The following is a 15,202-nucleotide window of genomic DNA, read 5'->3' on the forward strand; positions in this document are numbered from 1 at the left end:
AGATTGAGGGAATTCTCAATTCCAAGCCGTTGGGCTATGTACCATCTGATGTGGCTGAAATTGACCCTATAACTCCAAATAGCCTTCTAATGGGGCGGCCTGACTCCAGCTTGCCACAAGTCGTCTATCCAAAAACAGAACTAATGAGCAAGAAGCAATGGAGACACAATCAAATACTGGCAAATCATTTCTGGGCACACTTCATAAAGCGCTATCTGCCTCAACTACAGACCCTGGCAAAATGGATGACTGACAAGGCCAAGAATCTGGAGAAAGGGACAGTAGTGATAATAATCGATTCACAACTTCCCAGAGCTCTCTGGCTTGTGGGTAAGATTACTGACACAATACCTGGAGCAGATGGATGTATAAGAACTGCTGAAGTACAAGTGGGTGATCGCAAATATGTTAGATTTGTGAGTAAATTGATTTGTTTACCACAGTTACCAGATGATGATAATTCTTAGGCCTTTTCTGTAGTAAATTTACTAAGTAAATTAGGGCGGCTGTTGAAAAGGCCAGGTATATCTGGCATTCTAATTTGATGCTGGTTTGATTGACAGCTGGGTCTGGCCTGCCCAGAAGACGCATTATCATTTCCGTTCCTGTAGCCGGACATTGCAGTTCAATACATTCTGGCTAACAGCTTGATGCAGTGGCTTATTGTGTGTGCGTCACGAGAAGTAAGTGTTCATGCCTTCTGTCTGTGTGCTTCTAACACTTACTATATGGGTTTAGTGTTGTAACGCAAACTTTGAATGAAGATCGAACCGCATGGTTGCATTTAAATCATCAACGCGGGTGGTGCGTGATTCCGAGCAAATGCCATTATTAACAACGCACATGTTATCCCGCAAGTTTATATACCATTGAATTGTGTTGATATGTAAATTAGTGAAGTGTTAAGCAATGTAAATGCCATGTTTACTCAGTATTTGGGCATTGGATCTGTCTCACATTTATGTGTTTACTCATGCATATTTAGACCTGATGCTCTGTTAATCTTTACTTATATGCCATAACTGATGTTATATATATTATGTCATGTTATATTGTTCTGTAAATTATACAAATTGCAGTTTAATCATTGTGGTATAGTTCTCTCTTGTTTCTAGAAAATACCACACACACACATGCATGTGCCTTTATGACTGCAAATAATGCTGCAAAAAAATCAGCTAACTACAAAGCCTGACTTGTGCGTTCTTACCGACGCCCCCTGGTGATCACATCATAAATAGTAAAGAAAACCAACATAATATTAAAACTACACATAATATAATAATTAATACATTATTATTGTAATAAAAATGTGGAGAAAGCAAATTTACAGAAAATATATAAAGTGCACAATTGCTCTAACAGTTTTTCTCAGTTGTTTACACACATTTTCTGAAAGCATATCTCATCAGAACTCTACACACAAATCACTAAACGCACACACATTGGGCTTCTGTGTTCTCTTCAATTGTTCTGCAAAATGAAACCCTACATTCAAAACAATGTGATTTCTTCTCTAAATGATATTTTGTTTTCAAATGACACACACAAGCCATCACATCAATAGACAATTATAAGAACAGTTGAACACTTATGTGCTTAATGTAAAACACTATGACCACTTCTTCTCCATTCATCATAATGATTGTAAGTCTTTTTTTTTTGTCCAGTGTTACAATTACTACATAAGCCTTCAGAAGTGCATTGTAAAATATTTCAGAATATTGTTTTTATACAAAACAAACAGATATCAAATATATTTTACTGTATTTTCCCCACAAATACAGTGTACACAGTTATCATCAACCAACACAAAGTTATACATAACGTGGTCTACATATGACATCAGCAGAAGTGTTTACTAAATACAGTTACAGTAAAAAATAAAATAAATAAATAAACAAATAAATAAATAAGCTATACTGCATCCTCCTGGCCAAGCACCGGGGGGAAATGTCACCTTGTATGGCGAACCCAACCACGAAAAGTATCAACTGCTATAGCTTGAAGAAGAAAAAAAAGTGTATTTTAAATCTGCAATTTGAGTGTAAAGCAGGAATTGTGCTTGTGGTTTAGCAGAATTGCTTCAGGGGGTTGGTGCATCAGTCTGAAGTACAAGTAATTGTGTGTAAACAATTGGGAGAAACTGTAACTAGCAAATAAATATTTTAGTTTCCATGGGTGATCATATTTGTGGGCTACATTTGAATTAAATATAATGTAGCATTTAAGATTACTTAACATATTTATTTATTATTTTAGATAAAAAAAGTCACATATGTTCAACATTTTTGCATATCATATGAAAATGAAATATTAATTAATTTCATGAATACGTTTTCCACGTTTATTGCTCTTTAATCTATAAAATAGCTTTGTAATGTTTGTTGGATACAAAACAGATATTAAAGTAGTATTGTTTTAATCACATTGGCATTTCTGTGTGGAGTTTGCATGTTTTCCCTATGTTCGCGTGGGTTTCCTCCAGATGCTCCGGTTTCCCTCACAAGTCCAAAGACATGTGGTATAGGTGAATTGGGTAGCTAAATTGTCCATAGTATGCGTATGGAAATTTCCCAGTGATGAGTTGCAGCTGGAAGGGCGTCTGCTGAGTAAAATATATGCTGGATAAGTTGGCAGTACATTCCGCAGTGGCGACCCCCGATTAATAAAGGGACTAAGCTGAAAATCAATGAAACTAATCATCATCATTGAAGGCATCACAACATTGAACGCTAGAGGGCACTGTAAACAAACGGAAATATCAGAAAGATTTTTATGAATCTCATCTGAACCGTGTGTGCGTGCTGCGCGCGCTTGTGTGTATGTGTGTGTACATTTAACTTAAAATTAAAGCTATAGCTGAGGTTAGCTATTTTGAGGCTATTTGTGGAATATTTTTAGCGATTCCAAAGGTTACTGCAAATTATTATATAGCACCAATAACACACTGCTGTTGCTGTAGCCTATAAAAAAATAACAATAATACACTGTTGTCTAAATAAAAGCTTTAGAGATACCAAATATATCATAAATAATAATTTAATGTATTTTATTAAAAAGGAAAAAATGATTCATAATGTTAATATTTTTATACCACTTTTTATGCAATTGGTGACTTATCTAGTTTTTAATTGATTATATGCTTAATCTTTACTCGGACAATGTCTTTAGTAAATATTTGATAAAATGCTACTAAAACTCTAAGCGGATGTACATTCAGTTATTCAGTATTCAGCAGACTTTCAGTCAGCAAAAAAGGAAAAAATACTATAATTAAAATCACCAATATTCTATGTTTACCAATTAAAAAAAAAATAAAAAATAAAGATTTTTTTTGTTATTTGCATTGTTAGAAAAAAATAATAGAGTAGAAAAGTAGACAATAAGTAGAAAAAAATAGAAAAATTGATATTGAAAATATTTTTAAGCTTTTTCTGTTGACCACAAAAGAAGATAAAACAGCAACCGGATATGATATGATGATATGAATGCCAATGGCTGCATTATCAACATTCTTTTCAAATCCATAAAAGTTTAGAACCACTTGATGAGAAAATGATGAGGAAATGTTAATTTTTGGGTGAACTATCCCTTTAAGTTCTTTCTAAAATACACTTTAAGCCCAAAACTCAAAACTATTCTGAAAAATTCAAATTCAATTATTTTGTTTTATTGTTGTATCTACATTTTAAAAACCACACTTGCCATTTAACCAAAAAATTCCCAATAAAAAAAAAGTCCGGATGAACATAAATTGCTGACCCAGCACTTGCATATAAAAGTTCTCCAGTGTTTTTGAAAACGAAATCAGCTTTCAAACATGAATCACAGGAAGTTATCACAAAAACGTCATCCCTTTTCCCGACTTCTAATGACTCATTGAAAACAATACATGCAGAGTCAAAATGTTCTTTTCCCTATTCTGTTTGTGATGTTCAAACTGTTAAGGATCTTTGACACCGACTTACCTCTAAAGTCCCATAAAGATCATTATCTTTAGTTATTAACCACAAGAATGGGTAGGAAAACACAAGTGCATGTCATCCGATTCTCAATCTCTGATAAGACATTAATTATTGCCATGCGCAGAGTCTTCTTTCCACATTATTCAGCTGACGAGACATTTTCTGCATCTTCATAGATGGACTGGTGGGATGATGCCAAAGTCCACTACAAATACCCGTCCCTTTCAGACAGAGAGTTCTTATCTCTGTGCAGTCTAGCCCATCAGAGACTGAGCCACCGGAGATCATGAAGCTGAAGCTGGTGCTGCCGAACCCGGGTCTTGAGGAGCGGATCTTGAACCATGAGGCGCTGGAGAGGCTGGAGGTGGAGGAGGCTGGAGACAGACCCAAGTGGGACAACAAAGCCCAATACATGCTGACCTGCGTGGGCTTCTGTGTGGGGTTGGGCAATGTCTGGCGGTTCCCCTACTTGTGCCAGAGCCATGGAGGAGGTGAGGGGTTTAACCTTCATTAAAATTCTCATTGGAAAAAACATGGAGTGTCAGTACAAGGGGTTATTACAAGACCTTTCGACTTTTATGTTTAAGTGATCTGCACCAATTTAAATATTTTTGATTTGACGTGTTTTATATATTTTATTATTTTATATTTTACTTTATTTTATCTGCATTCAGCTGAAAAGTTTGTCTTATTTCCCAAAGAATGTAAAATTACAAACCTCAAAATTAAAATATTTATATGAGTGCAGGTATTTTTATTTATATGTTTTTTATCATTTGGGGAAACAATATGACGAATGTTTCAGCTCAACCCTGATAAAATAAAGTTGAGCTGAAATGTTTGTGGTTTTGTTTCCCAAAGAATGTAAAATAAAAAAACGTCAAAATGTTAAGATTTAAATGAGCACAAATCACTTGGTTACCTCTTGAAACAAGTTATACAGTATATAAGATCAGTGCACCGGTGCATACTACACTACTGATGTTATATGTTGCAATTATATATGTTGCAATGTCAGTGAAGTTAGAATACACTGTAAAACATATTTGACCATGACAACATATGTTTTTATGTAGCTTTAACTTATTTTTTAAGTTATGCAAATTTTGACTTTAAGTCAGTTTAATTGATGTAAGTTGAAGTGATAAGTAAAGTTAGTTTGGTTAAACAAAAACATGCAAGGCAGCCACAATTTTTAAAAATTGTTTCTCACAAAACAAAGGGATATTTGCATTTTGAATGCACTGTAAAAAAAAAAAGGTCAAATGACTAGCATTTGAGGCTACGGCTGCATAACAAAAACCAAAAAATTACATTAAAATTTCTTTGTTGAAATAAAGTCTCAAAAAGAATAATAAGATAAGATAAGATATTTAAGATATTTTCATTAAAATGTTTACAGAAAAACACTGTTATTTTACAGATATTTCCTAGATTATTCAGATCAAATCCACTGAATAAAGTTACACAATAAGAGTTTTACAGAGAAACACTGTTATTTTACAGACTTTTCCTAGATTATTATGAACACCATCAATAAAGTGACTGCACTAAAAGTTCAAGAGAAAACAATGTTATTTAAAAGAATTTTTCCTAAACCATTATGATTAAACGCCTTTAATAAAATGCCAAGACATGCTCATGGTCCTGATTTAACAGTTTTATTTTGGATCAAAAAAGTTTGGAAAAACAACAAACAAGATACAACTGATTAAATTCTCACAACTATAACATTAGCTACATTTTATTGAATGGTATTTCTATAAAACATGTAGAGGTTTGAGTTATATGGAATGATTCAGTTCCAAATCTTAAATGAAACGGAACTGTAACATGAAGGGGACCCTGACAAAGAAGTGCAGATCCAAATGCAGGTTTATTACACAGAGATGGTTAGGTAAGCAACAGTCAACACAGGGGCAACCTGCAAACAGATGTATGCAGGGAATCCAGAGTCATGGTAAAATAACAAGCAAGTGATCAGTCCGGATGCAACAATGTAAACAACTAACAAACAAAGCAAGGCAAAAGAAGAGAAACGAGTCATAATGTTTACAGTAACAGTATAACAAGACTTAGCAATTGGTTCGTGTGTCTGTGCTGCTTTTAAAGTCCATGTAATCAGTTCCTTACAATCCTCTGACTGTGCAATCAGCGGAATCCGGAACAGGTGCATGTGAGCGCTCTAATAATGTGTAACTTTATACAATGGATTTGATCGTAATAATCTAGGAAATATCTGTAAAATAACAGTGTTTTTCTGTAAACATTTTAATGAAAATATCTGTATATTTATCATTTTTTTGCACTTTATTTCAACAAAGAAATTTTAGCGTAATTTTATTGTTTTTGTTTGGCCATCATAGGTGCCAGTCATTTGACCTTTTTTTACTATCTTTTTTTTTTACAGTGCACGTAATTACAATTTAATTTTACATAATTTTAAATGTTCTTCAAAAAACAGGAAAAAAACAGTATAAATAATACGGCAGTTTTATTGTTTAAAACAGACAAATTGCTGTAATTTGTCATTACTTATATAGTACATAAAATAACAGTCAAGCTGTTAATTTACAGTTTGTTTGTCATTTTTACGAACTTTTGAATATAATAAAAAAACGAAAAAATAATGTAATTTCCCTGTATAAAAAACACAAATGTCAGTTATTTTTCATTAATAATAATGTATCTAAAATGAAAGTCAAACTGTTAATTTAGAGAGATTATTTGTCATTTTCCTAAGTTTTGAATATAATGTGAAATGACAAAAAATTACTGTAAAAAATGTAGAGATTCTTTCTGTAATTTTTTTTTTTTTTACATTGTGGGCAGTACTTGTAAAAATGCTAAATCTGTTATCCTTTATGCTTCAATATTTTAAACATGTTTAGTTTAACATGTTTTATTTAGTTTAGAAGTTTTAAGCTTTAATTTTTACGTTACGAACATTTTAACTTGACTTTACATGTCAGTTTAATTGGTGTAAGTTGAGATTAGAAAAGTTTATTTGATTAAACTTGAAAATTTAAGGCAGACACAATTTTGTACTACCAATAAAGGGTTAATTGCATTTTAAAGAGATTGTTCATCCAAAAAGGATAATTACGTCATCATAGTTATCATCTTGTTTCAAAATTTACTTTAATTTGTTTTAATAAGTTAATTAGTTTTCAACTTTAAGTTATGCAAATTTTAACTTGATTTTTAAAGTGAGTTTATTTGATGTACGTTGAAATGATTAGTGAAGTTAGTTTTAAGATTGGTTAAACTTAAAAGTTAAAGGCAGCCACAGCTTTTTACATTGTTTTTCACCCAATAAAGGGTGAACATTTTGAAGGGGTAGTTCAACCAAAATGTTAATTATTTCATCATTTACTGTAGTTATCCTTCACTTGTTTTAATAGATGTACTCTGAAAATGGCAAAAGACTATAAAATGCTCAATAATTATGCAAGTCAAACAATTCACTTCACTTCTATTCATCTTTATTTCTGTAATGGTTTTTACAATGTAGATTATTCCAAAGCACATACATAAAACATAGCAAATAAAAAGCCATACCATAATAAGCTGGTGTAGTTGTATTTGAACTCATTTGGTGCAATAAATGTTGCTGTGGGACTTTAATTCAGTTGATTTTAATTCACTTTAGTTTAATACATAATGTCACTGTTGAAGGATTGTCCACTGAAGAGCCATCAGCCTCGACCATTAAAAGTAAAAATAACAATAACATTTATGTACAATTGAAGGTATTATTGATATTGTACAATTTATTTCTTAAGCAAATAATTCTGAAAATAATTTTATAACTTTTATGCTGTATAACATTATAGTGTCCTGGGGCCTCATGTACGAAGACTTGCGTTGATATAATACTAAAACATTTGCGTACTTGGCGTACTCTGAATCCCATACATGTTCACTTTGTATATTATAGCCAACATGAAAATGAGCGCACGTGCACAAGCGCAAAACCTCCCCCTGCCTCCTACTCCCTAATAAATAATGACTCCACTTTGGCAAAACCAAAGGAAAAATCAATGGCAAAAGTAAGCAAGAAGAGAAACTTCACAGAATGTGAATTGGAGGTGCTCCTATCGGAGGTAGACCGGAGAAAAACTGTGTTATTTGCAAGTTTGACCTCCGGAATTAATACCAAAAGAAAAAAATAAATAAAGTGGGAGAGTTTAGTTGACGTGATTAACGCAGTGGGGTCCAAACATCGCACTGTGAGTGAATTTAAAAAATAATTAGTCCGATGTAAAGGTGCAGGTTAAGAGGAGAACATCGGCGCACCGTCAAAGTGTGGACCGAAGAGACGGGGGAACAGGGGATGCTGAACTAACACCCTTTGAGGAGAGAGTTACCTCAACTGTGGGCAACACTTTACTGTCTGGAGTAGTATCTGTGTCTGTGGGAGACACAGATGTATTAGAGGAACACTTTGTTAGGGCGGTATAGCAGCACCCCTCTGCTCTCAAGGCAATGCCACCAGCATTTCAGCTGCCCAATCGTCAGCTCCACAACTGACGAGTGCAAGAATGGGCATCATTGTCTGCCCTCTTGGTCAGTTTATAGGTTGTTAACAGCCACGTCCTTAATGGATAACCGATATCTCCTAATATGCAGTTAAATAATTGCGCTCAATAAAAGATTAAAAAATAAATAACTTAGCTGGAATAATATCTTTAAATACATCACTCATTAAGAAGCCACCCATCAGGCACCCTGCCACATTGGAGCGTTCTGATTCAACCATTGACAATGTCCTCTAATAAGGCCAGCAATGCCATTGCCGTAGACTAAGGGTTGTATACATTTGCAAATGCTTTTATATGTTCTAAATCACATAATTGGTAAATATATATATATATATATATATATATATATATATATATATATATATATATATATATATATATATATATATATATATATATAGTGTCAATTAACCTATTTTATCAGTTATAAATTAATAGCAATGTTTTTTTGTTTGTTTTTATTATTCGAGAACCAGACAGAACTGTTGTATAAATGTATATATACACTGTATATATATATATATATATATATATATATATATATATATATATATATATATATATATATATATATATATATATATATATATATATATATATATATATATATATATATATATATATATATATATATATATATATATAATGTATATTTATTTAAAGACAGTGGCTGTGTAGTTGCTGATGCAGTAAGAATCTCTCTGGTATTCCAGCTTTACATGTATGTTTTCTGCTGTGAAATTTAAGACATTTGGGTTAAACTGAACTTTTCTAATTAACTAAAAAAAGGTATCATTAAAAGTATTCTTCTAAGCATATATAGGCTATTACTTCATACAACCATACAACCATTTGCTTTCAGTGAAAAAAATGAGTTCACTTGAGTATTGTGTATAGCAATGTAGTCCATGTATTTTCACAGCAAGACAATTGCAGCTGCCAGCATTTTAACAGCAAGATGCTGTAATTTAACAGTAACAAGCTGGCAACTGTGCTGCCAGTAATTTACTGCTTTTTTAACGGGACAATTTTAACAGTGATATATATATATATATATATATATATATATATATATATATATATATATATATATATATATATATATATATATATATATATATATATATATATATATCATTTGTTTAAGGCAGAAAGATCATTATTTAATTAATCCCGAAAAAAAGAAAAATTCTCTTGTGAGGCAATTAAACCAGTTGAATTAACATTAAGTTCAATTTCATAAATCCATCGCTTATAAAAGTTTACAAAGAACTACCTACCTTAATATTTAATTATATGGATATATTTTATTTGTTTAGTATGGGTTTACAGTAGTTACAATAACTACAGTGTACTCTGTGTTCTCTAACAAGATTATAAACTCAAGTATAAATTTGTTTAAGGGATTCGGTTTTACGAGATGGTTATCATAAAGCTTTGACTCTTGATTTCCTATATTGATTTTTGCAAGGTTTCCTGTGAAGTGCAATAAATGTAACTTTTTTACTACAGGGCTCAGCTCAAGGTTAACTAGACAGTATGGTGAGTTGGCTTAAAGTGACAAGTCTACAAGGGTCACAGTGTCCCTGCAACCATTAACCTAACTACTGTTGAAATGCCTTTTATTATAAAAAAGGGGGTTTCTTGTTTTAAGTATAATAAAATAAAATAAAAATGAATTATTATTTAAAGTTATTATTTGAAATTAACACTTCAGTATAGGGACAGATTATAAATATTAAACATGTCTATTATTACAGTTTCTCTCAGTCGCTTTGGTGCATTTCTTACAACACTATTTACATTTGCACAACAGTTAATGCATTTCTCAAAACAGTTAGACATTTGTGCACTCCTTCCAACAAATTGCAAATGCTTTTGGACATACATCAATTGCTTTCACACAACTCTCTGCTGTTTATAACATTATCATTTGCTTATGTCATGTTAGTCAAAATTAACTAAACTTGTGAACGCTAAATAGTCATTCTATATAAACTAATAGTCCTCATTTTATTACTTGAGTCATCTCATACAAAAATGTTGAACTACTTGTCAAAATCTGTCTAGCAAATTTTATTAAAAAAAAAAAAATTTAATCTTTATTTTCCTGAAATTAAAAATTGAACAATTTCATGAATGATTACCAGACCTATGTATGTTGTAGGTTCAGTTCCAATATGTTGTGCAATATTGTTCACAGTTGTGCACAGCTTTACCCAAAGGAAGTTTCTGTTTATTGTAAATAAGGGTGTATTTGTTCTTTTGCACAATGCTGTGAATACATTTGAATTGCAACGAGCATATGCAGTAAAAATTTGAAACATACATATTCAGTGCCGTGTACTCAGATACCTCACTAAATGCAGTGATGTCTAACTTTACTGTAGTTTTCAAATGGCTGGGCATATAGAATATAGTGCTGTTTTGAGCATTTTCAGGAAGTGTCACCAACATCTGACTTTTTTTGCATTGAAAAAATGTCCAGAGTAAACTGTCATAATGAAAACATGACAAAGCCATTTGACTATCTTGTTCATAAACAATGGTGTCAGGACTTTTCATTTTGATGATACTGACACTTTGATTGACATGAATACTTGCTTTTAAGGAATGAACTATCCATTTTGAGCAAGTGACACACTTTTGCAGGTTATCAACTAGGTTTTGCAGTTTGTACTAATTGTTTTGGCAAATGCACTAATATATATATAGTCAAGCCTGAATTATACATACCCTGGTATGAATAATTTCAGATTTGAGTGTGTATCAAAACTCAATTTTGAATAAGTAATGTGCATGCTAAGCACTTCATATAAATGATATTGAGATTTATACTTCACTTGAAAACTGTAAAAAAAAATATTAAAATCACCCTTAACAATTGCTCAGCAATACACATTACCAATCAAAATTGAGTTTTGCTATATTTATAAATTGATAGATAGATGGATGGATGGATGGATGGATGGATGGATGATAGATAAATAGATAGATAGATAGATAGATAGATAGATAGATAGATAGATAGATAGATAGATAGATAGATAGATAGATAGATAGATAGATAGATAGATAGATAGATAGATAGATAGATAGATAGATAGATAGATAGATAGATAGATAGATAGATAGATAGATAGATAGATAGATAGATAGGTAGGTAGGTAGGTAGGTAGGGATAGATAGATAGATAGATAGATAGATAGATAGATAGATAGATAGATAGATAGATAGATAGATAGATAGATAGATAGATAGATAGATAGATAGATAGATAGATAGATAGATAGATAGATAGATAGATAGATAGATAGATAGATAGATAGATAGATAGATAGGTAGGTAGGTAGGTAGGTAGGTAGGGATAGATAGATAGATAGATAGATAGATAGATAGATAGATAGATAGATAGATAGATAGATAGATAGATAGATAGATAGATAGATAGATAGATAGATAGATAGATAGATAGATAGATAGATAGATAGATAGATAGATAGATAGATAGATAGATAGATAGATAGATAGATAGACAGAATTCTTCTCATTCTTCTTATGCTATACTGTAAAAATAAAAAAACAAAAACACAGAAAATCAGACTGTATTTCAGAGTGTGATGCATTTGGATAAAAAGGTATTTTCTTTCAGGTGCCTTTATGATTCCTTTCCTGATCCTGCTGGTTTTTGAGGGAATCCCTCTTCTCCATCTGGAGTTTGCCATCGGGCAGCGACTGAGGAAAGGCAGTGTGGGTGTCTGGAGGACTATTAACCCATATATGCTTGGAGTTGGTGAGAGAAATTTTGAACATTATAATAAATAGTTCCCTATATATATATTGCAACCGTGGGAAATATGAAGCTGGTTACTTGTAACAAAAATGCATTTAGTGCAGGGATGACAAAACTAGTGCCAACAGGCCAAAGTTGGCCCATAGTAACCTTTGATTTGACCCGCCATCCCAAATAAGAAGAGAAGAATGATGGGCATGGTTCAGAGATTGTCATTTCAAATCTCATGTAATCTTTTGTTTGTTTGCTTTATTGTTAAAAGCTAACTAAAATTAAATGTTTCAATTAAATGTTGTAAGTTATTCAGATTTAGTATAAATGTACATACTGTCACCCGATGGTTAGAAGACAAATCAAGGCAAAAGGCAGATTCTGCTTGACTAGTGTTATCATTGAACTCCACTGTGTAATAAATTTGATTGTTTATGTTTTATTGCAATAAGTTATCATTTTAAATGGCTCTCAATGATATTTATACATAAAGTTTGGGCACTGCTGATTTAGAGGATGTTGCTTTACATGTTGCTGTATCCAATGTCATATTTTATCATTATAATGTGGAAAGAACTTAAAAACTCATTAAAGTACATTATACAGATGTGAGTCAGCAGTAGATTGGTTGTGCATTGTGTGTGTGCTGTGCAGGTTTGCCAATTGTGATCCAACCTCGGAGAGGGTTGGAATAAGCAGCAGTTAACAGTCAGTGTCAAATCAAAATTTACAATTTTTATTTTGCTAGCTCACATTGTTATTCTTAAAACGAATAATTTATCAGTGCAGGAAATCCACTGGAAAAAAACAAACATATATACTGTACATGAAGAGTTCAAGTGCTGTCTGAAATTTTCCTCTAAAAATTGTCATTTTTATCATTTATTCATTTTCGGCTTAGTCCCTTTATTAAACCAGGGTCACCGCAGCAGAATGAAACGCCAACTTATTCAGCACATTTACACAGCAGATACCCTTCCAGCCGCAACCCATGTCTGGGAAACATCCACACACACACTCATACACTCATACACTACGGACAATTTAGCCTACCCAATTCACCTGTATCGCATGTCTTTGGACTGTGGGGGAAACCAGAGGAAACCCGCACAAACGCAGGGAGAACATGCAAATTCCACACAGAAACGCTAACTGACCTAGCCAAGGCTTGAACTAGTGACCTTCTTGCTGTGAGGCGACAGCACTACCTACTGCACCACTGCATCACCAGCATTTTTCTCAACCTCCTATATTTATGTTTAGTTATTTCATATTAAAGGCAATGAAATTTAAATTTAAATTTTAGACGGCACTTAGAGGTTTTTGCATCAAGACCCTTTATATGTATATATATTTGTTTCTTTTATTAATCTTTAATTTAAGTCAGATTTTTGCTTTTGCATTTGGAGTGGTGGTTTGTCCGTTGACATCAACGTTTAGGTAACTTCCAAGGCAACTGTATATTGATACTCTCTTTTACTGTTAGTTTTCTATGAATTAATAATGCCCAAAAGAAACCCCCACCCCTACTCAATACTTTATTTCAGTTGGAATTACATAAACATACTGAAAAAAAAGTCTCAAAAATTTCTGGTTTACATGGACCAAGAGAGCTCACTGTGTACTGAGGTGTTTTTGACGGTTTAAAAAGTGTATTGATTTGCATTACCACTGAGCCAAAGAACCAAAGAAACTTACAGACTTTTTCATTAATCCCCTAAAGAATCCTATCAACTTTAAAGCCCACATGGACCAAAAACTGCAACCATTTTTGTTTTGTATTGTGATGCAGTTCCTAGAGAAATGGAATATTAAATAAGAAAACGGGTGTGGCTTTTTTTTTCTACTGAAGATTGGCAAAGGGGTTTTAGAAGAGTTATTACAACACCTAACAGACACCTCCTCACCATTTCATATATAAATACACATTACATTACATTACTGTTTGACTGAGAGTGACTTAACCACACTTAATAAGTCACATAATCTGAGAATTTAACTGAAAACAAACAGGAAGTTTGTTTTCTAATTTTAATTTTAGATTACAAGAGGAAACTTTTTTTCTTAATGATTTAAATTTCGTTTGTACTTTAAGGGCTGTCTCAATCACAATATTCTTCCAATCCACTAAAACATGCAATTCCTAAAAAGTTTCAAGATGCGCTGCATGAAACTAGGCAGCAATGAATCTCACCATGTTTCCCTAACAGAATGACTGAAGCATGAATCGTGACAATGATAAGTTGTTAAAAATGTCAATGTTAAATGCAATATATGAAAAAAAGTCTGTAAAATCTCAGTTCTGTTGTTGTGCATCAATACCAGTAGTAATGTTGTACTATTATTCTCATGTAACCATCTGCTTTTACTATTTAAAACGTGGTGCAGAGTTGTGTTGGTCTGAAAATAGCAACACGTTGCACCAAACACTGTGCCGGGTGTATGATAGGGCCAAAAGTCCTAAACAAGTCGGCAAAATTATGAACAGGACATATTGATTGACAACCCCTGGAGATGCCTGAGATGGCAGCAGACTGAGGGACTGAGGGCAACATAGGGAGCTGACTGAGATGCACCCAATAACTGGGAAGATCTGAAAGTGTCAAATTTTCATCAGTTTTCATCATTCTTTTTCAAATGTCTAATTCTTTCGTTTTGATCTTCACATGGAGATTTGTGCAGCATTACATATTACTTTGTTCATCAGATTCCATTCTGTGTAGAAGCTAAGCATGTGTTGTGTTTCACAGGCATTGCATCTATGTGTGTGTCTTTTCTGGTCAGTCTGTACTACAACACCATCATAGCCTGGGTTATGTGGTATTTCTTCAACTCCTTCCAGGATCCTTTGCCCTGGAGCCAGTGCCCCATCAATGAAAACAGAACAGGTATAATATGAGCATGCT

The 15,202-nt window shown here is 32.8% G+C and overlaps 1 protein-coding gene across 4 annotated transcripts in view; it reads left to right on the forward strand.

The window, feature by feature from the left end:
* Nucleotides 1-15,202, forward strand: part of slc6a19b (solute carrier family 6 member 19b) — a 37,664-nt gene that overhangs the window by 9,460 nt on the left and 13,002 nt on the right. For 3 of the 4 annotated variants that reach the window (XM_087285243.1, XM_087285244.1, XM_087285245.1), the window contains 3 exons: nucleotides 4,145-4,459; nucleotides 12,165-12,305; nucleotides 15,047-15,184. In XM_087285243.1, the coding sequence (XP_087141369.1) occupies nucleotides 4,255-4,459; nucleotides 12,165-12,305; nucleotides 15,047-15,184 (484 nt within the window). In that variant the 5' untranslated portion in view covers nucleotides 4,145-4,254. 4 annotated transcript variants of the gene reach the window in all.

This window comes from Danio rerio, chromosome 16 (genome assembly GCF_052040795.2).
Source record: "Danio rerio strain M-AB ecotype USA chromosome 16, GRCz13ab, whole genome shotgun sequence".
In the NCBI taxonomy this organism is placed as follows: Eukaryota; Metazoa; Chordata; class Actinopteri; order Cypriniformes; family Danionidae; genus Danio; species Danio rerio.